The sequence below is a fragment of the Harmonia axyridis genome, chromosome 1 (assembly GCF_914767665.1).
Source record: "Harmonia axyridis chromosome 1, icHarAxyr1.1, whole genome shotgun sequence".
NCBI classification, from domain to species: domain Eukaryota; kingdom Metazoa; phylum Arthropoda; class Insecta; order Coleoptera; family Coccinellidae; genus Harmonia; species Harmonia axyridis.
The window spans coordinates 80,816,850-80,844,198 of record NC_059501.1 but is presented as its reverse complement, the minus strand read 5'-3'; the positions used below and the strand labels follow the sequence as shown (position 1 = coordinate 80,844,198).

Below are 27,349 nucleotides of genomic sequence, written 5' to 3'. Positions count from 1 at the left end.
CATGGTTCTCATTTAAATGTGACAAGGACATTGTCTTGGTAATACAGAATTTTCGCACTCAGTTGATCCATAATGTTATGTGATATTGTTTTACTTGTGGTGAAAATTGTCGTCAATAATGATATAAATGTACCTGCATTAGTGTAACAATGGTCTTTCTTGCTACCTGTGCATACAACTTTCTCATTCATAAGGTTTTCAGAAAGATACAATAGAGAATACCTTCCCCCTATCCTAATTAGTGTGAAGGAATCATGATACCATTGCGCAGGCATACAACTCAGAGAATAAGAAAAGGAAGAAGAAATTTATGGTTTACAATATGATTTTATGTTTGTAACCCAGGTATAAACTGGGAAAAGGGGTGTTCAGTGGAGAAAGCTACGAGGTGATGACCAGTTGAGGTCAAGGATGTTTCCAAGTGCTGCACCACAATGAAGTTCTCGTCTGTCGTCCATCAGTGTTTCAATTATCCCCACGAAAATGCAATACCTCAAATACTTTTATCAAGAGCATCAATGAAAGTACGTTTTTTGTATTGTATTTGTATTCTTTATAACTTTTTTTTATGTATTCATAATTTACACTTCTTTGTTGCATATTAAAAATAAGTTTTGAAAAATTGTTTCATTCTGTTTGCGAAACACTTATTGAAATGAATTGTGCTTCAGTATGATTAGAGGAACAGAAAAATAGCAAAAACCGTTTAAAAAAATATGTATTTATTTGTGTCTTACCTGTTGCATATAACAAGCCCCATCGTTATCGAATGGAGGTGCCGAAGAACACAATGTTCTGCCCATCATGGAGTATCCAAAAAACATTATTACCCCTGAAAAATAATATCGTTACTAACCACTCAAATACTCAAAATTTTGACTATAATTCATATAACAAAATGGAAAAATAGTTGGACAACGTTGAACCTCAGGTTGTTCACGTCAAAGGTTCGAGCACCAACCTGTGAGTCATAGCTCTAACTCAAGTAACGGGTGTTTTTTGTCGAGGTATATAACTTTAAGTTGGCATTACTGTTCAAGATGGCGACCGATTTAACAGCTGTTAAGTGATTTTCATTTTGGTTTGGCAATTCATCGTAAATAGACTCACGCCTGAACAACGCTTGCAAATAGTGCAATTTTATTTCGAAAATAATGGTTCTGTGCGGAATACGTATCGCGCACTACGTCCATTTTATTTTGTTTAGCGTTGAAGCGCACTTCAAGTTGAATGGCTACGTCAACAAACAAAACTGCCGTATTTGGAGTGAAGCTAATCCTCAAGTGTATGTCGAAACACCGTTACATCCAGAAAAACTGACTGTTTGGTGCGCTTTATGGGCTGGTGGAATCATTGGTCCGTACTTCTTCAAAAACGATGATGGCCAGAACGTTACAGTCAATGGGGATCGGTATAGAGCCATGATTACTAACTTTTTCATTCCTGAATTGAAAAACCATGATGTCCAGGAGCTGTGGTTCCAACAAGACGGTGCAACATGTCACACAGCTCGTGCCACAATCGATTTATTGAAAGACACGCTTGGTGTCCGCCTAATTTCACGTTTTGGACCTGTGAATTGGCCTCTAAGATCTTGTGATTCAACCGCTAGACTACTACTACCGCTATGTAAAGTCATTGGTCTATGCGGATAAGCCACAAACCTTTGACCATTTGGAAGACAACATTCGCCGTGTTATTGCCGATATGGAAAAAGTAATCGAAAATTGGACTTCCAGATTGGACTACATCCGAGCCAGTCGTGGCGGTCATATGCCAGAAATCATATTTAAAATGTAATGCCACAAGATTATCTGCGGATTAATAAAATTCATGTCAATCGAATAATCCATCGTTGTTTTATTGCAATTTAAAGTTCTATAGCTCTAAAAAAAAACACCTTTTATTTGCGTAATTCTGATGGTCATATCGAAAAAACTCGCCACTTCGTGGCTCGTTTTTGAATATCAATGCCTTCTGCATTGCCACTTTGCAATACTGAAACAGATTGAAGGTTTCCAATATGTGTTTTTCAGTGCGAAATGCGGGTTCAATATTCCTGGAAAAGAGTTGAGTGAACAGAATCAGATAAAATATGAGTCCCATGTGTGAAACAGTATAGAAGTGGGTGCTGAAGCAGTGAGAAAGGCAGTCGGAAACTGCTGCAAGCTATTGAAACCATTCAATTCACATACACACCTTTGGGAATATGAAACGTTTTGGAACATGAAAGCGGTAAATATATTATGTTCCACCCCAAAGAACTTTGTCACATACAAATGCTCAGTAAGGGAGTTTTCACTTTCAGGATACTCAATATCATTTTCTATTTGTTTCAGGAAGTGAAACTTGTTATGATTATGCCTATCATTCCAGATAAATCCGAAAAAAAAGAGAGTAAGTTCGGCTCTTGAATAACATGAATGAGTTATTAATGGGACTAGGGTTTCCGCGAATATGGCCATTCGAAATTTTATTTCTCCTCTCAATTTTGAAATTAAAATTTTGATGTGGAATAACAGTTTCGAACTCCGTGCAAATTTTGTGATCGCATTACATCGAAAAAGAATTAAATATTCGTCTTCAAATTAAATTTTGTCAGGTAGCAAATAAGAATATGGAACTAGAGAAATGCTGGAGCACATCATGTATGACTCTGGAGAATAAGCTGGCCAAGCAGTTGAAACACGCAATTCGTTTAAAATGATCATAGGTTACATCGATATATCACAAGGAACGAAAGAAAATTTTTTCTTTAGATTTTAGGAGATTTTTCTTGATTTCTGCACCCAATGGATCCAATAACGTTAGATGAATAGTATACTATGCACAACCCAGAATACGTATGTTATAACCTTGTCAGCTGATGGTTGAGATTTTAATCGTTTTGAACGGCTTTCAACGACTGTTTTTCACTCAGCTGACGTTCTGTCAGTGTATTGGAGTCTAGTGATAAAATCATGTTTCATCCATCAAACATTCTGTTAATTCCGAAATGTTGAATTCGGGCGACCAGAGTGATAATAACAGATAATAAGGTTATTCAGAAATCTGGATTGTTCAAAGAATGACATCGAATACAATGAATATAGTACAGAAATATTGAACATATTTTGAGACAGCGGAATGGAGTAGAAACTTTAGGAAATTATTCCCCCAGATTTAATTCCCATTGAGTATAGCTTGATACGCTAGATATGCTTTTCGTTCCAGATTTCTCAACTTTCAATTGTTTTTTTTCCGATTATTTCCTCAGAGGTCGAGTATAGAACTAATTTCAATGTAGTCTGTGTACATACAACAAAGTTTTCATAAAGGTTGGTTATTTTTTTCCAATTCATTGTGAGGAATCATAAAATATGTATTATCCTGAGAGATTTGAATGCTGTAATACCTAATTAGTTCTCAGCTATGAATTTTTTAAACTTGAAACTTTGGACGAAACACCAAAGCCAGGCTTGTGTTGTGTAACTTCGTCCAAGTGTACCTAATAATATAAACTCACAAAAAAAAATTACTCTAGACAAAATCAATTGCGGAAAAAAAATTTAATCCATAAAATAATGAAAATAACGGGTGTTCTTTTTCGAGATATATAATTTAAAGTTGGCATTACTGTTCAAGATGGCGACCGATTTAACTGTTGTCAAGTGATTTATTCTCAGTTTGGTTTGGCAATTCATCATGAATAGACTCACGCCTGAACAACGCGTGCAAATAGTGCAATTTTATTTCTCGAAAATATTGGTTCTGTGCGGAATACGTATCGCGCACTACGTCCATCAGCGATGAAGTGCACTTCTGGTTGAATGGCTACGTCAACAAACAGAACTGCCGCATTTGGCGTGAAGCTAATCTTCAAGTGTATGTCGAAACACCGTTACATCCAGAAAAACTGACAGTTTGGTGCGCTTTATGGGCTGATGGAATCATTGGTCCGTACTTCTTCAAAAACGATGATGGCCAGAACGTTTCAGTCAATGGTGGTCGGTATAGAGCCATGATTACTAACTTTTTCATTCCTGAATTGAAAAACCATGATGTCCAGGAGCTGTGGTTCCAACAAGACGGCGCAACATGTCACACAGCTCGTGCCACAATCGATTCATTTTAAGACACGTTTGGTGACCGCCTAATTTCACGTTTTGGACCTGTGGATTGGCCTCCAAGATCTTGTGATTTAACACTGCTAGACTACTTTCTGTGGGGCTATGTGAAGTCATTGGTCTATGCGGATAAGCCACAAATCCTTGACCATTTGGAAGACAACATTCGCCGTGTTATTGTCGATATATGTTGGAATATGGAATAATATATACAAATGTTGGAAAAAGTCATCGAAAATTGGACGTCCAGATTGGGTACATCCGAGCCAGCCATGGCGGTCATATGCCAGAAATCATATTTAAAATGTAATGCCACAAGATTATCTTGCGGATAAATAAAATTCATGTCAATCGAATAATCCATCGTTGTTTTATTGCAATTTAAAGTTCCATAGCTCTAAAAAAACACCCTTTATAAAAAAATCAGTATGAAAAATCAATGAGCAGGTGAGACCAGGGATGGCGGGGATTTCATTGTGTAAAAACCTAAAGAAGTATTAGTTGATAGGAATGTAATAAATGAGGAAATCAGTGATCTGCACAGGAGATATTTAACGCTCGTTCATAAATGAGCCAATTGCTCTCTTTAAGAAGACAGATTTGTATAAATTTGCTTAAATTTCCAATTGTTCTGATGGAATTATCTTCACAAAATTTCATTCAAAGCAAATTTTGGTATAATTTTATGAATTCTCATGAAAAATCCCGATTATCGATTGATTATTCACAGAAATATGGGGTATTTCTTTGCCAATATTCTCCTTGAATTCTCTATTGCACCGATGCGTTATCCATCATGAAATTTTGTATGAGGCTTGGAATTGTTATTTTATATTACATACACATAAAATTTTAACTCGATCAGATTTGTATTCACGGTAATATTGGGTATTTCTTCTTCAATAAATTTCTTGAATTCTCTATGATTCAGCAAATGTACTCAGCTTGATATAGTTCTTTCTTATGAACATACAAAATCTCAACTCCGTCGAATGTTTAGTCAGAGAAATATTGGGTTATATTTTCGATATCCTTCTTGAATTAGTTTGGTTTTGTTTATGTTATTCTTGAATTTTTTTCAATTATGATAACGCTACCAACACGGATTTTTGTAAGAGGTTTGAAATTGTTATTTTCTTTATACAAAAAAGATTTCAGGTAGGTCGATTCCGAAATATTTTTTTATATCATCTGCTTGAATTTTCTATGGTTCTATTAGTGGAATCGACGAATTCTCAGCCAAATTTTCCGGGTGCGCCCTCTCTCAGAAGATATTCGTGTTTCATCCTAGGACCACTGATATAATAATCGGTATGGTACTCTGCATGCAAAATAATATATACTTCAAATCTTTCTTAGTATGTGTCAGTGTCAAATGAAGAATCACTTACTCTCTACTAAGATTTCTGTATGGGAGGCGACAATCAAGATTTTCAAGTGTTTCAAAATTCAAAGATATTTTTTACAAAATATCTAGCTGAACTGCATCAAATGAAAGAGGATCGCATCCACCAATCATTTATTGGAATTCAATTCAAGAAAATTATAGAATTTTATTTTCAAAAGCCTCAAATAAAAACGCTTTTCGAAGATTGAGCTATGATCTAAAACATGATGAGGTTTCAAGTCCGTATTTTGTCTCCAGGACTAGTTGAAATCCTACACACTAATGGTGGATTTATGCACCGTACCTAAGAACTAAGGACTAAGAACTATGAACTAAGAACTAAACCGAAGAATTCAGTGGCGTTTATGCAATCACTTGTTAGTTCTTAGTTAAGGCATGCGCACGTGCTCGAACTACTTTTTATTTGTTCTATACTTTGATGTTTGACATTGATATTTATTGTGAAAAAATTATATTTAATTTTTTCAAATACACCTAATACTTTTCATCGATAAACACGAATAAAGAACATAAAATGATAGAAACTGGTACTCGTTAATATTGAAATTCTATGAGGTGCACGCGCACTTCTATATTTTTATCTGAGCCCTTAGTTCTTAGTTAACAGATGGCCTGCTAGTGTTAGTTCTTAGTTCTTAGGAAACGTGCATATAAACGCCCTCATTGATTTGTTAGCGTTCAATTCTTAGTTCTTAGGTTTAGTCTTAGTTCTTAGGACTGGTGCCTAAATCCACCATCAGTGATTCCCGCCATATACACCTACCATCTCCATAGCAGAACGTTGGTGACTTTGCCGATCATCCGAGTTAAGAGCACTACAAAGATGTCGAATATCGAACGATCAAAATTTACATTATTATTCATATTGTCTTGTATTTAAATTGGAAAAATCATTTCATACAAATATTGAGAACGAATCGAATACGTTCCATTACTTATGAAGCAGTGAATACATAATAGAACGTAATAGAATTGCAAAGTTTAAATTCCGAAGAAACGTTCTCTGCAACATCAAAGAAGTTCAGGGTCTTGTCGAGGCCAATTAGCTAATGGATGTCGACAATGGAGAAAAATTATTGCATTCTTTTTCCGTTTTCCTTTGAAATTCAATTGGATGAATGGGCAGTCGAACCTGAGAATACCATGCGAGAATATTTCCTGCTACCAATCCCTCAAAATCATATAAGAATCGAGGTTAATACATATTGGTTGTGTCGATTTGGACGAGGGTTGTGAGGGAAGTCGAAAGTTTGGGGTGAATATCTGAAGAAAATAAAGGGGTTCGAAGGATATACATATCTCCAAGGAGTTTATCTTTCGGTTCGTTATAATTAAACACAAGATTATTTGAATAAAATATTATTAATTATTAAAACAATATAAGATGCATCAAATATAAGTTTTTATCAACGTTTCAAAAAAATTGTATTTTTAAACTGGCAATGAGACGTTTCGATCGTAATATCTTGAAAACTTAAATTGTTAGAGTCTATTGAAAAGGGATAACTAGCTCTCATTTCCTCTTCTTCTTCAATTAAAAAATCTATCAGTTTAATAATATCATGAAACAAAATTACTCCATGTTGCAAGCTCAGTAGGCAAAAAGGTGTTGAAAACCCAGCATTTTGAATTACGTGCTTTTTGAAATGCCAGAATGATGAGTATAAAACGTAAAATTGAAAAAATTATTAATTTCATTCTTCATTCCAAACATATATTTGAACATTTGTTGTTCACTTAAAAAAGAAAAAAATGAAGGTGAAATACTTAGGCGTACAACTTTGCCTCCGCTGTTGTTTCCGAAATTTGAGGCTTAATTGTAGAAACTCGGTATACATTTATGATTCAATGTAATGTCCATCGCAGGCCACTACTTTCTCCCATCTTTCGGGCAGCGTACGAATCCCGCTTTGAAAAAACTGATCATCATTTGAAGAGATCCACGAATCGATCCAATTTTTTACTTCTTCATAAGACCGGAAGAGCTGGTCAGCCAGGCCGTGATCCATTGATCGAAACAAGTGATAGTCGGAGGGTGCAATGTCTGGATAATACGGCGGAAGGGGTACGACTTTCCATTTCAACGTTTCCAAGTATGTCTTGACAACTTTCTTATCACTTTATCATGTCTCTCGTTGTATTGCGGCCGTTTGTCTTTCAATGCTCGGTTCAATTGCATTAATTACGTTCGATAATGATCACTTGTGATTGTTTTAGTCGATTTTAACAATTTATAATACACTACGCCGAGCTGGTCAAACAAAAACTGAACATGATCTTGGAACCGTAAATATTCGGTTTGGCCGACGACGTGGAAGCATGGCCGAGATAACCCCATGATTTTCTGTGCTTGGGATTATCGTAATGAACACATTTTTCGTCACCAGTCACCATAGTTATTTGAGAGCATTCGATGAGTCTCAACCGTAGATTTCTTCATATTAATGGGAATAACTTCATGATGCAGGCAAAAATCGACTTATATTTGGCGTTATGTTTATAAATACCAAAGCTTATTGTAAGACATCTACGATCTATTTATTTCGACTAACAGTTACCGCTACAGTCATCTATTGCAAAGCGACGGAAGCAAAGTTGTACACCTAATATTTAGGAGCAGTTTATGTTATATTATGTCAAGTAAAAAATTGCAAATTTGATCTCTTCCAAAACACAAAGGATTCATATGAAAAAATTTTTCAATAAATGTCACCCTAAAAGGTGACGAAAATTCCTGAATTTCAAAATCATTCATGCAATGGATATCCCATTGTGTTCAGTCAGCTAATTTTTTAGAAACACCCGGTACGTGTAGGATAATATCTCAATTTTTCAAAGAAAGGGTAATATGTGAATAACTAAGAAAAATTAACCTATCTCTAGATGAACAAATACTTACATTTACTTGGTAAATGTGCAAGATGAAAAGCGATAAAAAGCGGAAAAGACTTGTAAACATTGCGATACTAGATATCTAGCATTCCTTCGTAGTAACATGCCTCCCTTCGGACGCCAATCTTTTTGACAGAGCTTACAAGATTTACCGTACAAGAAAGTCACAAAATTTATTCATGTATTCAAATTGAACTGAGTCTCCCTCTGCTTCGATACAGCAGGATTTATTGAATTTGGACGATTTTATATCCAGATTCTATTTGATTCTACCGAGTGATGCCAGCCTTTGGCATTCGTGTGTAATTTCACAGTTTTTTGTTTATGATATCTTATCTAATGACCTTTCAATAATATTAATGTTCAACAATAAATAGATTCATCGAATTGAAATACAGAGTGGTTCAGATTTCAGTTCAATAATTTTGGCGTCGCATAGAACAATTTTTTTCATGAAAAAAATTATATGAACATATATCCTAACAAGCTTCGTTTTCGATTTAGAGGATGTTAAAGCTTGAAAAAAAAATTGTTATTTTTAACTCATTCATTGTTTTAATTTTTAGGTAATGAAGTCTAGATAATATAATGTTCCGAATTAGGCAAGTGACTCATGCAAAAATTATCCAGCGGCGTAGATATAGGGGTGCGACTATCCTTTTCCCATTGAAAATCCACGTCACTGTATTTTTTCCGGCTTTACTAAAAATAAAGTGTCCAGAACATTTTTCATAGAATGTAACGTTTTCGACATAATCGAGTTCAAAGCAATCGCTATACAGGGTGTTTCCAAATTAGACGTGAACCTTGGAGGTCGTGTTACTATGACTCATTTGCTGACGTTTGAGCCATATTTAGTAGAAACCAAAAATCAACAGTTTACAAGATATTTGAGATCTTGTGATTTTCAAAATATTTCCCACCTTACTTAATTTTTTCTTTATTATAATTATGGATTATTTTCGTGGTCAGCGAGAAGATTGAGAGTACATTTCAGGAGGAAAGTAACAACTGAAGAAATAAGAAAGAGGACACGTGCTTGTATAAGGAATGGTGGATGACATTTCAAACATAATTCATGAATACATTTTCTACTGAAATTTTCAGTTAAATTGCAATAAAATAGTATATTATTCAACGAGCGGTAATGTAGGTCATAACTCACGCAGATGAAGTTTGCAGCACGAGCCGCAGGCGAGTGCTGTAATTCATCAAGTGAGTTATGACCATTACCGCTAGTTGAATACTATACTTTATCTACGACTATATCAATAAATACTAAGAAAAAAATACAGTCTTAGAATATAGACAGAAGGAACGGGAAATAAACATATGTGCTCGATCCCGACTACAAGAGAGATGGAAACTTAGTGTCACCAATCACAATCGAACTAGCTTCGGCTAGCTCGAATCCAGTACAGAGTACAGACATAGAACTATATTGAAAACCCTTAATAGTTGCCTATAAAAATGCATTAAAATATACCAAAAAACATTCCCTGTAAACGACGACTTAATGACCCTACTGCTACAAACTCCTTTATATTTTTTTCGGGCAAGTAATTCTGTATGGTAACATTAGCTGTTTGTCTTTTGGAAATGTATACCTATATAATATTTCATCTTCACTATCTGAATTAATCGTTTTCAGCAAAACATTCACAATAATTAGATATCAACTTAATTTGAAAACGTCAAAATTATTAAAGTGACATTCCCTCGGACATTCCTCCCCTCAATAACAATAATGGAATGTTCCCTTTCGGCCAATCGAATAGAAGCAGAGAAGTATAGAAGCACAGATCCATATTTTCCGATTTATTATAGTGAGTTATGGTAGTGAGTTATTATAACTCACGATGTTTGTAATAGATACTATTTATTCCTCAAAAGCAGTTGAATAATGAATATATAATTCAATAGGAGTAGATAAAAATATTTAAATCATTACTTTCCTTACTTTGCTTCTTTTCTCTTTCAAATCAAAATCTGTTGAAACAAAACTAGTGCCTGCATTCTAACGAAAATTGTATATAAGTGAAAAACTGATTTTTTTTTCAAACTTCAACACCCTGTATCTCGAAAACGAAGGATGTTAGGATTTATGCGTACATTAACTTTTTTTTATGAGAAAAGTTGTTCTATCCGACGCCAAAGTTATTGAAACTAAAATCTGGACCACCCTGTATATCAGTGGCGACGCCAGCTTTCAAGAATAGGGGAAGGGCCAGGATTTCCAGTACCATATGATTAACGTTAAATTCATCAGTTATTTTTTGCTCATGCGATATTTCTGAAGGAGCAGCAAAAATTTAGACAGGGGGAGTTTTTGATACATTAGGACCACATTTAGACCACATATCTACCTTATTTAGTGATGCGATCACCATGGGTGCAGCTGACACATGAATTAACGAGTGCTCGAAAGCTTTCCATTTTACTGCAAAAAATCAAAAAGCCGTTCTCCACAAGATATTCTGTCATTCAGAAGAATATCATAGAAAAAATTTATTTTCTCTAATTCTGTGGTTATTCCGTTCATTCTTCTACATCTTGTAGAACAAAATCGTGCGAGAATATATCAGAAACGCACAGTTTTCATGGTTATATTTTATTATTATATGTTGGTACTCTGAACTTTCCGCCACGGCTTTATCTGTCAATTCATCAATTTGCCTTGAAGAAATCAGTTCTGCCAACCAACATTTTTCAATGCAAAAATCACTAAATGATATTTATGGAAATATTTCATTAATTTCGAAGAAAATGCAATGAATTAGATAAAATAATGTATAATACTCGTACAGAAGGCTCATTCTACCACTCGTTCATTCTAAAACTCGCCACTTCGTGGCTCGTTTTTGAATTTTGAACTCGTGGAAGAATATCAATGCCTTCTGCACTTGTATTATAAATAACTATTCTCGTTCTTTCTATGTCAAATAATTTTTGAAGTTTTACTCATTTCTGCTAACCTCAATGATAATAATTCATATTCTAGTTCAATTTTGAATATAAAGTAGTGAAATTTTGTTTGATATTTATTCTCGAATATCCATTCCAGAATGTTTCATAAATATCCTAGTTCTCCGTTTCAATACAGTCGAAATGTAAACTCCAATTCGATACAAATTGTAAAAACGAAGAAGTAGGGATCTCGATCTTATTCCTATGCATCTGGAAACAAATCCTTCTCAAGAAATGTCAAAGTTTATCTGTTCCCAGAGAGCAGATCCTTGTTTTCCTGTATTACGTAGTCCCTGCTCTGTATTTCTAGGGTTCAAATGGAACAGCCATTGGCATTTGTATCCGAGGGAGCCCTAAAACTTTTCAGGAATATGATGATTATACGAGGGCCTATAACATATAAACCCAACTAAAAGACACTATGACAGTGACGGCTAAACTTTTCAACATTTTACCACGTGAAATGTTCCATTTCGTTATTTTATCAACAGGCACAGCTACACAGTCTTTGCAATACTACTTCTTGATGTGGTGAATATTCATGCGATGAACTATGCGAGATATAATGCCTTTTCAACATTTTTTTGAAAGAAGGGGAGTACAAGCAGGCTTGTTAAATTACCTATTAGGTGTACAACTTTGCTTTCGCCGTTTTGCAATAGATGTAGCTGTAGGGATATGTAGTAGTCGAGATAAATAGATCGTAGATGTCATAGAATAAACCTTGGTATTTGTGAGCATTTGCGAGAGGTTTTAATTTTCTGCTTTAATATCAAGAAATCTGCGGCTGAGGCTGATCAACTGCTCTCAAATACCTATGGTGAGGTCGCTTTTAGTGGAAGGACATGCCGATAATGGTTTCAACGCCTCAATATCGATGATTTTGACGTCGAAGACTAGCATGGCGGTGGAAGAGAGAAGGTTTTCGAAGATGCAGAATTGGAGGCATAACTTGATCAAGACTCATTCAAACGCAACTAAAATTGGAAGGATCCAGGATTTAGACACAAGGAAATTGGGTGCCGTACGAGTTGAAGCCGAGAGATGTTAAACGGCGTTTGTTTTCTTGTGATCAGCTGCTTGCAAGGCAGAGATGGAAGAGATTTCTGCATTGCATTGTGACTGGAGACGAAAAATGGGTTCATTACGGTAATCTCAAGCGCAGAAAATCATAATGATATTCAGGCCATACTTGCACGTCGACGGCCAAACCGAATATTCACGGTTCTAAGGTCAAACCCAGTATTTGGTGGGATCAGCTCGGTGTAGTGTATTATAACAATCACAGACGATCCTTATCGAACGCAATTGATGTGTTTGAGCCAAGCATTAAAAGAAAAACGACTGCAATACAACGAGAGACATGATAAAGTTATTGTACAGCATGACAATGCTCAACCCCATGTTGCGGAAGTGGTCAAAAACGTATTCTCAAGACGTTGCTTCCTCGGACTATCACTTGTTTCGATCAATGGCACACGACTCAGCTGACTAGCACCGAATATACAACACAATAGTTTTGAAACCTAAGGCAGTTAAATATGGCCATTGAAACAAAGAACGATTAAATACCTGGACGCCACAGAAATTGATTATTGGAGACGAGCAGCGGGAAGATCTACGCCCAAAAAAAATAGGAACGGGAGAATCCTCGAAATTATGGGTGTAAAACAGATCATAGTCGAATAAGTGAGATTAGAGCAGCTGGAATGGTATGGACACGTCCAGAGACTGACACCAGAGAGACTCCAAAAACAAATATTAGACTTGGTACCTGCGGGAAGAAGGGAGAGAGGAAGAACAAGAAATAGTTGGAGGGAAGGTATCTATGAGAAAAGCAGGAAAGAAGGCCAATGAAATGATATCTCTGATTATATCATTCCACAGAGAAAACCAAAAACTCAAATAAGATTGACCAAAAATGACAATAAGTGCATTTCGAGATTTCCAGAATGAAAATCATAGAGAACTACTGACTTATCTTCAGGAGCTCTTGAGCGCTCAACATTCATGCATCTATTGTGCTTTAGAGTCCTCATAACTGCATATGGAAATATACGAGAGATGATTAGATAGATAGATAATTATGTTATCTTTGTCGATTAGTTTATCTGGATAAGTAATTCTGTTGGTACGGTCTTTATGATATTGCGGATGCTATTGTAGAGATGACGCTGCACGCTGCACATTTCTTGCCAGAACGTCACCATATACACGAAGGTGTTTATAGTAGGGCCCATTGAGTTCCTATAATGCAAGAGGGCTCACCATAAAGATTAGTTGAGAACGCCTCACCAAAACTTGAATGAAAATTTTTAAAAGGGAGTCGTGGAAATGCCGCAACATTTTAGGTTCATAAGGAACTAAGATTTTGAAATATTTTACAAAAAAAACTCACCTGGTATTGCGAAAATGCATACGAACCATATAATGCCCATATTCTTTCTAGATATCAGACTGAATTTGGACCAATTCTCGTAGCAGAGCGCTATATCTATATTAACGTTTGGAAAAGAAAACTGTTCATTGTGTAAGTCCACAATTATATACATGGGGAATAGAAGTATCAACGAGAAAGACCACAAGCATATGATGACTATAGTGGTGGTCTTCTTGTTGAAGCAGCGGTTGAAGAAACCCAACGGCTTTGCTATAGCAAGGTACCGATCCAGCGCCATTGCGGTTATTGTGAATATACTGGATGATACAGCAACACCTGAAAAAAAAAGAGAAAGTTTAAGAAATTTAGTAAAGAATTGCAAATTCAGAGTGTGAGGTATTCTAGCTGGTAAGTTCAGTTTATGGTCTTTCAATAACTAAAGTTCCTAATCTGAATTCTAATATTGCAACCCTTCGATATTTTCAAAATCTTCACTATAGTACCACTAAAGTAATCCCTAAAATTTGATTGATTAATCAAATTTTCTCATATTTCTACTTCCAGTATCATAAAATTGTATTTTTTTTCACTCTTGAAAGCCATATTTTTCTGAGTGAAACCTTTACTCACATTGTAAATATGAAGATATTTTACAGGGATATCGACCAAAATCATAAGTCGATTTATAAGCTTCTATGGCTGCCCTTGGCATGCAGATCAATGTCACCAAGAGGTCAGCAACAGACAAATTCACTAGAAAGTAATTGGTCACACTGAAACATAAAAATATTTCGAGGTTAATAAATATGTTGAGATTTAGCATCAGAAGTTTTTGAGCACTTGATCATTTATGCCCCGTGAAAATCACAGAACTGCATATGTGAGATGTGATTTTTTTTTATGGTGTCAATGATGTCGATTAATGCAGTTGGAACCGAAGTAATAATCAAAGAAAGAGTAAGTGAATTTTGTCCCAACATGAACTATCAAATTTGACATAAGGAGGGAAATGAAAACAATAATCAGTGATACGATATATCAATCAATTCGAGGGTTTCTCCACAAATAACACAATTATTTAGCCCCATAGTGAATTGAAGTGTTATATTAACTCAAAAACTCATAATGATTAATCAACAGAGCGAGCCCAGTCAATCTCTCACTCTTCACTGTATGTGTACAACTTTGCTTCCGGCGTTTTTCTGCTTCAATATGAAAAAAACTGTGGCTGAGTCTCATAGAATGCTCAATGCACCTATGCTGAGGCCGCTATTAGTGAATGAACGTGCCAAGATTGGTTTCAAAGCTTCAAGAACGGTGATTTTGACGTCGAAGAGCAGCATGGCGGTGGAAGAGTGAAGATTTGAAGATTGCAGAATTGGAGGCATTACTTGATCAAGACTCGTGTCAAACACAACAAGAATTGGCTGATTTGGTGGGAAAGACGCAACAAGCCATTTCAAAACGCCTGAAAGTCATGGGAATGATTCAGAAACAAGGAAATTGGGTGCCGTATGAGTTGAACAGCTGCTTGCAAGACAAACACGAAATGGATTTTCACATCGCACTGTGACTGGAATTTCACAAAACGAAATATATACAAAGTGGGCAACATATTGATAGCAACTTCATTTTTTTAAATGGAACACCCTGTATATTTTTCTATATTTGACTAGCTCTTTTTTCCCTGATTTCGAATATATAACATATGTTTGGCTATCTCTCTTATTCTGAGTACCACAGAGTCAAATTTTAAGAACCACCTGTTAAGCTAAGTAATCTGTTTTCAATTGGAAGGCTGCGATAATTCAGAATGACCTTTTTAGAGTTATCTCGTTGGCAACGATATATAACATACGTTTGTCATTGAATAAAACTATTCATCGAATATGCACTACACAGAAACGGAATAATTTGAAATATTTTTGCTTTATGTGGAGAACAATAAGAATAAGAAAGCAACAAGGAGATAATATATGGAGTTGCAGCCAAATCATCCAATTCCAATTGATAGTGAAAAACGTATGTCATATCGTTGCCAACGAGATAACTCAAAAAGGGGCATTTTGAGTTATTGAACTTCCACTTCCACTTGAAAACTGATTACTCAGCTTGCTGAGTGGTTCTTAAGATTTGAAACTCTGTGGTACTCAGAATAAGAGAAAAAGGCCAAACATATGTTATATATTCGAAATCAAGGAAAAAAGAGCTAGTCAAATATAGAAAAATATATAGGGTGTTCCATTTGAAAAAATGAAGTTGCTATCAATATATTGCCTACCCTATATACATTTCGTTTTGTGAAATCATTTTAAAAAACATTAGTCGATTTCGTGAAACTTTTGTAGGAAACATTTGTATGTACCTATTTGATCAACAAAGTTAAAGGGGGGGTCAAATTATAGTGAAAAACCCGGTACAATACTTCGAATCATAAATGTTCAACCAGTGTTTTACAATAAAACCTCGAATTTCGGAAGAAAACAGCGGAAGCAAAGTTGAACGCCTCAGTAACTTGTAGACGAAAACAAATCTGACTTATATATATATTAATAGCAACAAAAAATGCAGAATGAGTACATATACATCATACATCATGTACATCATGTACATGAGTACATACATCATCTGTCAAAGTTTGTCATAGAGCTTGCTGAACACACTGTATAGATGTTTCGCAAATACGAAAATGTTCAAATTTCACTTTCAACACACAATTCAATTCTCGATGACAAATGAGAATAAATCTCACAACTGGCTTGCCAGAAACCTATAAATAAATCGAGTATACTCAAAATATTCTCGCTAACATTAGAAAAGATGAATGAAGGTGCATTTCTTTCCGCACCTATAGCATTATTCATTACCCTACTTAAAACCATTCCAAATCCGATTTCAACGCATCAAAACACACCTAAACACTTTTATTATGAGCCATGAAAAGTGAATTCGCGGGCCCTAGAGAAAGCAATCGAATATATTGCGAATATTATAAATTATAAAGGTTGTAAATCATTTCGCGCCAATTCCGCCGACGTCTACGACTATTCCAGAGAGAGAAATACAAAACACAGCCACGTCAAATGTTTAGGAGGATCGAAATAGTTCGGTGTTGTATCCAAACACTCTCAAATTTATCGGCCAGAAAATGTTGAAAACAAGCAAACTTTGCCGGGTTATTTATAGGGCTTGAATGAAATTCCGAGGTTGAATCCATTAAAAAAAACTTTATGGAATTTGTTTCCGCAGTACTTCACGTTTCAGGTAAACTATTCGACAAGGAGGTGATAACAGGTGTTACTGAAATAGATTCTTGAAGTAATCGTTATTGTGAACTCGAATTCTCTACAATTCATTTTCTATTCGTGTTTTTTTTTTGTTATATTTAAAAGTGTAGATTAGTGGCTGGTGGACCGGAAATAAGAATAAAATTCCGACGTTTCAATCTTTAATTCCGGTCTTTCTCAAGGCTAGAAAGTAGAATATGATTGTGATTAGGTGATAGTGATTAGTTGAAACAATATTTTCTCACATACATGATTATGAAACTAGTACATTATTGAAATGTGACAAAACGGGTGTTTTTTTTCGAGGTATATAACTTTAAGTTGGCATTACTGTTCAAGATGGCGACCGATTTAACAGCTGTCAAGTGATTTATTCTCAGTTTGGTTTGACAATTCATCATGAATAGACTCACGCCTGAACAACGCTCGCAAAAAGTGCAATTTTATTTCGAAAATAATGGTTCTGAGCGGAATACGTATAATAAAATGGACGTCCATTTTATTTTGTTTAGCTCACTTCTGGTTGAATGGCTACGTCACAAAACTGCCACATTTGGAGTGGAGCTAATCCTCCAGTGTATGTCGAAACACCGTTACATCCAGAAAAACTGACTGTTTGGTGCGCTTTATGGGCTGGTGGAATCATTGGTCCGTACTTCTTCAAAAACGATGATGGCCAGAACGTTACAGTCAATGGTGATCGGTATAGAGCCATGATTACTAACTTTTTCATTCCTGAATTGAACAACCATGATGTTCAGGAGCTGTGGTTCCAACAAGACGGCGCAACATGTCACACAGCTCGTGCCACAATCGATTTATTGAAAGACACGTTTGGTGACCGCCTAATTTCACGTTTTGGACCTGTGAATTGGCCTCCAAGATCTTGTGATTTAACACCGCTAGACTACTTTCTGTGGGGCTATGCAAAGTCATTGGTCTATGCGGATAAGCCACAAACCCTTGACCATTTGGAAGTCAACATTCGCCGTGTTATTGCCGATATACGGTCACAAATGTTGGAAAATTGGACGTCCAGATTGGACTACATATGCCAGAAATTATATTTAACATGTAATGCCACAAGATTATCTTGCGGATAAATGAAATTCATGTCAATCGAATAATCCATCGTTGTTTTATTGCAATTCAAAATTCTATAGCTCTAAAAAAAAATGCCAAAAAGAGACATCTAAAATCTGGAAAAAAAACCCATTGGGATTCATCATCACACTATTCATGTGAATTATTCTTTGCTTACGAGTTCAGCAAATTGTTTTCTCACATTATGTGAAAATAAAAATATTTGTCAATTTCATGAGCAAGGATACGAAATTTTATAATTGAATGATATTATATGATTTCAAATTTCTATAGCCTTAGAAGAACTGAAGGTCCATTTTCACGATGATAATACAGGACAACAACACCTTACTGATGAGGTCTGAAAGCCCGAAACACGTGTCTACAGTTAGTGCTTCTCCTTGATGGATATGTTCTCAAATCGCTTTTAAACAATTTCCTTCATTATTTCTTCGATATAGTTATTGCTCTGGGCTCGGATGTCACGCAGGTAGCTTTAGCTGTCTACTATAATGTTGAAGTTAGTTGTTGCTCGAAAACCCATGGGTCTGCCTACTGAAACCACAAATGGGCGGCTGGCTCCTGTTGTTCATTCCCTTTATATTTGTTGTTTTCCTCCAAGTGTTGTTTATCCTAACACTTTTTCACCGTACTGATGAGGGCCGAAAGCCCGAAACACGTGTTTACGGTAATCGATTATTCTTGAAGGATAGGTCCTTAAATCTTATCTTTGCTTTTAAATAATTCCCCTCATTATTCCTTCCATATAGTTATTTTTATATTTTGGCGAAAGAGCTCGATTTTAAAATAGGAAGGCTCATGCAATTTTCAGATAATACATTTTCTTGTAAAATTGTCGGTTATTTTTACGTACTTGTGCAATAATAACCGAAAATATTCAGATATCGTAAAGCATTCATTATGAATCTATAATATACGTGGTATTTAATTTGAAATAAGGAAAATTCTGAAAAATAACCTTTTTCAAAATTATGCAAGCTGTTGTTTATATTTGCATATCACCGGTCCATTTCTAATATAGTTCCAGAGATTAAATATAATGTATAAATTATACATACTTGAAAAATTTTGTGAAGAAAATTAACACCACCTAACGTTGGTACCAAGTAAAACTGTTTTAAAATGTTGAAATGAACAGTTTTTGTTTTTTAAGATAGTTACTAAAATAATTGAAAGAAACAAAAAGTTTGAATAGAATAATGTGATTAATGTAATAATGGGAATACAACAACTTGAAATGAAAAAATGAAAGACAGACTAAGAAGAATAACTACTAACAACTACTCAATAAATCATCTTACCTCCTCATATATTGGTCCTTTATAACGACTATAATAACCAGACAGTTGGCAACAAGAGCGGAGAGAAAGACAGGAATGTAAAGGGCGATGATGCCATATTTCTCACCCGACAGACTTTGTTGGATAATTTCTTCCCAATTGAGGTTGCCATCATTTTCCCCCACTGACATCGCAGATGAGTTAAGGATTCATCCTGAAAAAAAAAACAGTTTGTTAGAAATCTCTGGATTTTACAAGGACAAGAAAGACAAAAGTTTACTCTTGTGCTTTTTGAGGCCAACTAAACTGATGTTAAAACAAGTACTTAAACAATTTTTCAATTTGAAAAGTATATATTCACCTCTGAATATAAGGAGTGTTCGGTTATAACTATAACACTTCACTCAATAAGCGTCTAACCAGAAAAAATACATTTTATTTCAAATTGGACTTCTTTCGTCTTCATATAGTCAATTCAAGAGTACTCAACGCTTCTCTACCTGTTCAATATCTTTCTGTAAAAAGATAATTCTTTGCTTCCGAAATAGGCTCCAATCTCGACAATCACTTCTTCATTAGAGTCAATTTTTTCTGTAGCATTCTTTTGAGGTGAGCAGAAAGCTAATAATCACTGAAGGCCAGACCTAGATGGTCAAGCAATTGGAAGCACAATTCGTTCAATTTGAGTTTTAAAACACGTTAACTTCCGCATAGGATTTTCAATGATTTTTCAATATTGCCATCCTGTACATACAGCCGGAGGTCAAATGGTAAAATATGAAAACGAAATTCTCTTGTACACCTCCTGTGCAGCTGGCTACCAATACAAAATCATTTAGGTATATAAAAGCAAATTCAAAGTTAGGATATGTCCATAGTTTCACAATGATATGTCAATATTCAGTGCGGAGAAAAGCACATAGCAATTTTCGTTATACGCCAGTGTCAAGTCACTTGGCCGCCGGCTGTGCAGGTGGGAGTTAACGTGTTAATAGATTTATTAAAAGGAGCACATTGTCATGGTAAAAGAGAATGTAATATTCAATGTTGATAGTTTTGGATTTGTCAAGAAAGACAATGAACAATATACCATGCACGTTCGAAAATTCAGAATCCTTAACCTTGCAAGCTGATGTTTGAGAGTTCCTGTTTATTTCACAAAGCTCCAAACAGCGTTAGCAATCGACGATTCGTTGTTATAACGAGCGTTCATTAAAATTCGTGGTCAAGAGTGCTGTGGAGAAATTAGAGTGGATTTTCTGTGATTACAAGTAGCGCTTAGCTTGTACTTTATCACTAACATTTGTTTACATACTTCGAATCTGGGAACAAGCTAAGCGCTACTTGTAATCACAGAAAATCCACTCTTACTTCTCCATAGCACTCTTGACCACGAATTTGAATGAACTTTAGTTACTTTTGATGCAGGGCTGAGGAAGGCTGCAAAGCTTGTTCATAGACAAATGTTGACGCAAAATAGTAAATACACTGCCTTCTGATAGTTTGAACACCATTGTTATCTCACGCAACTCAAATTTATCATTGTTCAAAATCACTTAGTGAGCTTTTTTGATGTTTTCTGAGACAACTGCCAAATTCGGGCGACCAGAAAGTTCAACATCGTAGGTGGTACTTCGAGCACTTCTGAAGTCAAAATATCATCTTTTAACCATTGTTGTCGATGGAGCATAGTCTGAATAACTTTTGTGAAGCCATTGTTTTGCCAACATGGTATTTTTACCATCAAAAAACGAAAGTCGTGTTTATTGTTCAATGTAGCGCGACTTAACCTCGATCCAGACTCAACTCTTTGTTCCAAAATTTCGACACGCATCTTTAGAAGCTTGGTATTAACGAGAAAAATGTGGTACAGCATTGGCAGTACCATTTGTTCACCACTTATTGAGTAAAATGAAAGTTATTCAAAATTGAAGAGTTATCGTAGTTCAAATGAAGAGTACTTAGCCTGTTAAGGTTATGATACACTTTTGAATTTAACGAAAGCGTTTGACTCAGCATAGCTTCTGACAGTTCTGACACATTGTTTTGACGTCCCCTCGATGAAATATAAGGATAAACCATAGAATAATAAACTAAGATAGAGGGAGTATACGCAATTTTTACATGTCCCCAACATGGTTAGATTATGTTGTCGGATTGTGATATATTTTCAAATCCACAATTTTACTATATCGTTATGAATGTATATTATATTGAATGAAATATATTTATTTGAGTGATTTCCGATTAAATATGCAAATTTGAATATTTGGAATCAGATATTTTTTCTAATGGTCGAATTTATAATGAGCAGAATAATATCTATTATTTTCTGTGTCTACCTGCTGAAATTCCAGGTTTGGCAACTTTTGCTCTCCTAGTGTCATCGATTGTTTCACGTAGTTTGGCGCGCTTGAAGTTTGTATCCTGAATTTCTGATATATTTGGGCATTTATTTCAATATATTTTGAGTTAATATGAAACATTGATTCACTATGGGACATAAAAAGTGCGTTCTTTGTTGAGAAACTCGCGAATTGAGTGGAATATCGTATCACTGATATGTTTCCATTTCCGCGCGCTTCATGTCCAATTTGATAGTTCATGTGGGGACAAAATTTGCTTAATGGAAATGACATATACTCCCTCTATCTATGTTTATTACTCTGAGGGATAAACGAGAAATGAAATTCGTAAAACGCTATCTAAGAAAATCTGTTCGAATAAGATGAGTAGCAATTTTCCCAGACCCTGCATAATATCTGGCACCAAAACCCTTCAATGTGCGTATTTTGGCACGTACTTGACCAATTCTATACCACCCCATATTTACCATTTCCCGAACCTTTATACGATTTATCGCTGGAGGGACGCAATCCCAGATATTTTTCTTCGATTTCGGAGAACTCCAATACGATTCCAACTCCCACTTTTTTGAAGTAACATTTCCCCGATATGGAAACTTCGGATATAGGTTCGAGACGAACGATCGGAAATTGCTGACTGAAGTTGAACAGTATGTGTTGTGAGCAGTGCATTTTTCATTACCATCTACTGTGGAAAATATCTGAAGCAGATATTTACACTACATCGAGTTCAGGTTAAAGTGGCTGAGGGAAGATTGTTGAGTTCCCCCCTCCCTCAAATATCGGATGGGATGTTTCCCAAGGAAATATTGAGGGACTAAGGGGTCGGCAGGATAGTGGGAAGAGGAATGTGAGAGGTGAGTAACTTGTAGCTTTTGCTGGAGAAAGCTGAAAGAGCACGGAGCTGGGATGATAATGATGAGTTTGAACATCACTGAGATAGCTAAATGTCTATTTGATTTTACCTTTTTTTTTGCATCTAGTCCAGTAGATAAATACATTTTACCTGGAAAAACTTCTACAGGTTGTTTGGGGGTGCTGTGGGATGATTCAGTCTAGTTATCCAACACGAGGACCCTGTGCTGACTTGACGAGGGGCTGAAGAACCTCAACATTTTTGGACTTTTTTCAGTTTTTTGCTCATAACTCCTAAACTAAGTTGTTTTCGACCAAAACGTTCATCATCGAAGTTGTAGACCATTAAATTTTCTACCATTTTGTATTCACATACTTTTTCGTGAACCCAATATCAATTGAGATACAGTCGATCAAAATAATAATCCAGTGACAAAGCAAAAAGATTGGGGTATGCTGGAAAAAGCTTTCGAACTTAATGAAACTTCTACTGGTTATTTGGGGGTGTTGTGGGATGACTCTGTCTAGTTATCCAACACAAGGTCCCTGTGCTAACTTGAGGAGGGGTGTTATAACGGGTGTTTTTTAGAGCTATAGAACTTTAAATTGCAATAAAAAAAAGATGGATTATTCGATTGACATGAATTTTATTGATCCGCAAGATATTCTTGCGGCATTACATTTTAAATATGATTTATGGCATATGACCGCCACGGCTGGCTCGGATGTAGTCCAATCTGGACGTCCAATTTTCGATGACTTTTTCCAACATTTGTGGCCGTATATCGGCAATAACACGGCGAATGTTGTCTTCCAAATGGTCAAGGGTTTGTAGCTTATCCGCATAGACCAATGACTTTACTTGGCCCCCAGAAAGTAGTCTAGCGGTGTTAAATCACAAGATCTTGGAGGCCAATTCACAGGTCCAAAACGTGAAATTAGGCGGTCACTAAAAGTGTCTTTCAATAAATCGATTGTCACACGAGCTGTGTGACATGTTGCGCCGTCTTGTTGGAACCACAGCTTCTGGACATCATGGTTGTTCATTTTAGGAATGAAAAAGTTAGTAATCATGGCTCTATACCGATCACCATTGACTGTAACGTTCTGGCCATCATCGTTTTTGAAGATGTACGGACCAATGATTCCACCAGCCCATAAAGCGCACCAAACAGTCAGTTTTTCTGGATGTAACGGTGTTTCGACATACACTTGAGGATTAGCTTCACTCCAAATGCGGCAGTTTTGTTTGTTAACGTAGCCATTCAACCAGAAGTGTGCTTCATCGCTAAACAAAATAAAATGGACGTAGTGCGCGGTACGTATTCCGCACAGAACCATTATTTTCGAAATAAAATTGCACTATTTGCAAGCGTTGTTCAGGCTTGAGTCTATTCATGATGAATTGCCAAACCAAACTCAGAATAAATCACTGGACAGATGTTAAATCGGTCACCATCTTGAACAGTAATGGCAACTTAAAGTTATATACCTCGAAAAAAAAACTCCCTTTAGAACCTTAAAATATCAAATAATTTTCAAGTTGAGTATTCCAAATTAGCGTTTATTGTGTTTAATGTTATTGAAATGTAATATTCACATAATAAAAACATATTATTATCATTATTATTATTATTATTGATACTGTTAACATTCCATATTTTGAATGTTTCCTAGTTGACAAATACAGAACACAACAGCAGCACACTATAATACCAAAAAATTACCATCAGAATGAAAAATTTAATCTAAATGTAACGCGCCTAAAGCAATTCTTGGAATATTGTGTGGACTTTCACTAAAACACATGAGAAGTGGAATTAATGAAGTTAAGATAAACCTATTCAAATAACTTCTTTCCCCAACTGATGAGCCAGCAAGTTCCATTACCCATGAAAAAAATCTCAGACGTGACGATGTTGCAAATATTCATTTCTGTGGCTCTCTTCAACAGGGTTGCATTCAGTCAAAGTACCCAATTTTTTCAATATTGCAGGTGATTTTTCCAAAGAATAAACAACTTCAATATGGCGCATTTTACGAGAAAATACGGGAAATACTTCTATTTTTCAAATATAATAAATATTCATGCTCATAATGACGAAACAAGAAGATGTGGATGGATTCTTGTGTTCGCAGAAGGTTTACCATTTGCGAGATATAAAATGAAAATAAAATTTCACCCTCATCAACACTTCAATCTGAATAACCACGAAATAGGCTCGACTCGAGCGAACTCTTCATTCTGAAAGTGGTATTAATTTTATTAAAAGAACACAAATTCAATCTGCGCTATAATCTATCCCACTTAGACTTCCTGTCTGCCGCTCCTTCTCTTGCCGGAACACGGTGGTAATATCCGGTTGAACCGGATTTTTACACAGCCATTAATCAAGCCACAGGACGAATGGAGCATCCTTCCATCCAGACTTGGATCCTCAACATTTTGCGTTGCCTAAATCTCAAATGGTGTGAGGAAATATCTACTCCTATTGAATTATATATTCATTATTCAACTGCTTTTGAGCAATTAATCTATTAACAAACAACGTGAGTTATAATAACTCACTGCTATAACTCACTATAATAGATCGGAAAAGAAGGAGCATTCCATTATTTTTATTGTGGAGAGGAATATCACTTTGATAATTTTGACGTTAACTTTTGGGGTTTGTCAATAAAGTTCTTTCGCTATATTGTTATAGTCGTAGTTGAAGTTTAGCATTCAACTTGCGGTAATGGTCATAACTCACTTGATGAATTGCAATCTTCATCTGCGTGAGTTATGACCTATTTTACCCCTCTTTGAATAATATACTATTATTTTTGAGGTTTCGTTCTCCGAACATACAGAGTGTTTCTAAATGAGACGTAAACCTTGGAGGATGTGTTAGTATGACTCATTTGCCTCATAACCAAAAATCAGTAGTTTACGAGATATTTGAATTCTTGTGATTTTTAAGAGATTTTCCACCTTACTTCATTTTTTGTCAATTTTTTCTACATTGGCCAAATTTTATTATAATTTTGGATTATTTTCGTGGCTGTCCGGATTTAACACCGTTTGAATAGATGAAGTAGCGAGTAGATTGAGAATAAATTTCAGGCGGAAAGTAACAACTGACTAAATAAGAAAGATGGCACGTGCTTGTAAAGGGTGTTTTTTTTAGAGCTATAGAACTTTGAATTGTATTAAAACAACGATGGATTATTCGATTGACATGAATTTTATTCATCCGCAAGATAATCTTGTGGCATCACATGTTGAATATGATTTCTGGCCACGGCTGGCTCGGATGTAGTCCAATCTGGACGTCCAATTTTCGATGACTCTTTCCAACATTTGTGGCCGTATATCGGCAATAACACGGCGAATGTTGTCTTCCAAATGGTCAAGGGTTTTTGGCTTATTCGCATAGACCAATGACTTTACATAGCCCCACAGAAAGTAGTCTAGCGGTGTTAAATCACAAGATCTTGGAGGCCAATTCACAGGTCCAAAACGTGGAATTAGGCGGTCACCAAACGTGTCTTTCAATAAATCGATTGTGGCACGAGCTGTGTGACATCCGTCTTGTTGGAACCACAGCTCCTGGACAACATGGTTGTTCAATTCAGGAATGAAAAAGTTAGTAATCATGGCTCTATACCGATCACCATTGACTGTAACTTTCTGGCCATCATCGTTTTTGAAGAAGTACGGACCAATGATTCCACCAGCCCATAAAGCGCACCAAACAGTCAGTTTTTCTGGATGTAAGGGTGTTTCGACATACACTTGAGGATAAGCCTCACTCCAAATGCGGCAGTTTTGTTTGTTGACGTAGCTATTCAACCAGAAGTGCGCTTCATCGCTAAACAAAATTCGCTTATGAAAATCGGGAACAACGGCAATCTCATTTTGGACCCATTCGACGTATCTACGCCTTACTTGATGATCGTTTGGCTTCAATTCTTGCACGAGTTGGATTTTGTAAGCACGCAAACCAAGGCCTTCCGCAAAATCTTCCATAAAGTGGATGGACACAGATCCAATTCCTGTGCTCGATGGTGGATAGACTCATTCGGGTCTTCCTCAATGCTACGCTCTACAGCAGCAATAGCTTCTTCTGTACGCACCACGGCGTCTCTGGGGATGCGAGTTATCAATAAGAGTAAACGTGGTGCGAAAACGTTCCATGGTTAATCGAATTAACCGGTCTGATGGACGATTTTGTCGACGATAAAATGGACGTAGTGCGCGATACGTATTCCGCACAGAACCATTATTTTCGAAATGAAATTGCACTATTTGCAAGCGTTGTTCAGGCGTGACTCTATCCATGATGAATTGCCAAACCAAACTGAGAATAAATCACTTGACAGCTGTTAACTCGGTCGCCATATTGAACAGTAATGCCAACTTAAAGTTATATACCTCGAAGAAAAACACCCTTTATAACGAACGGAGGGAGTCATTTTAAACATAATTTATGAATATATTTTCTACTGAAATTTTGATTTTAATTTCAACAAAAATTATCGATAATGGGAATGGACATCCGAAGAATTCCACATCATTGAAGATTTAGTTTTTATGAGGTATAAATCCAAGTTTGTGGACTCTCTGTGAATCTCTTTTTTCCAATCGATATTATTCCTACAAGCTATCAACCAAAAAGGAACCCAACAACGGTGAAGTTTTCCAACTAAAACTGAAACTGA

The 27,349-nt window shown here is 35.9% G+C and overlaps 1 protein-coding gene across 1 annotated transcript in view; it reads right to left on the bottom strand.

Moving 5' to 3' along the window:
* Window positions 1-19,654, bottom strand: part of LOC123688697 (orexin receptor type 2-like) — a 38,956-nt gene extending 19,302 nt beyond the window's left edge. The window contains exons 1-4 of the mRNA XM_045627326.1: window positions 19,446-19,654; window positions 14,384-14,526; window positions 13,772-14,089; window positions 738-832 (exon numbers count right to left, since the gene is read on the bottom strand). Coding sequence (XP_045483282.1) covers window positions 738-832; window positions 13,772-14,089; window positions 14,384-14,526; window positions 19,446-19,615 — 726 coding nt within the window. The 5' untranslated portion in view covers window positions 19,616-19,654. The remainder of the gene's footprint in view (window positions 1-737; window positions 833-13,771; window positions 14,090-14,383; window positions 14,527-19,445) is intronic.
* Between the last annotated feature and the right edge of the window lie 7,695 nt (window positions 19,655-27,349).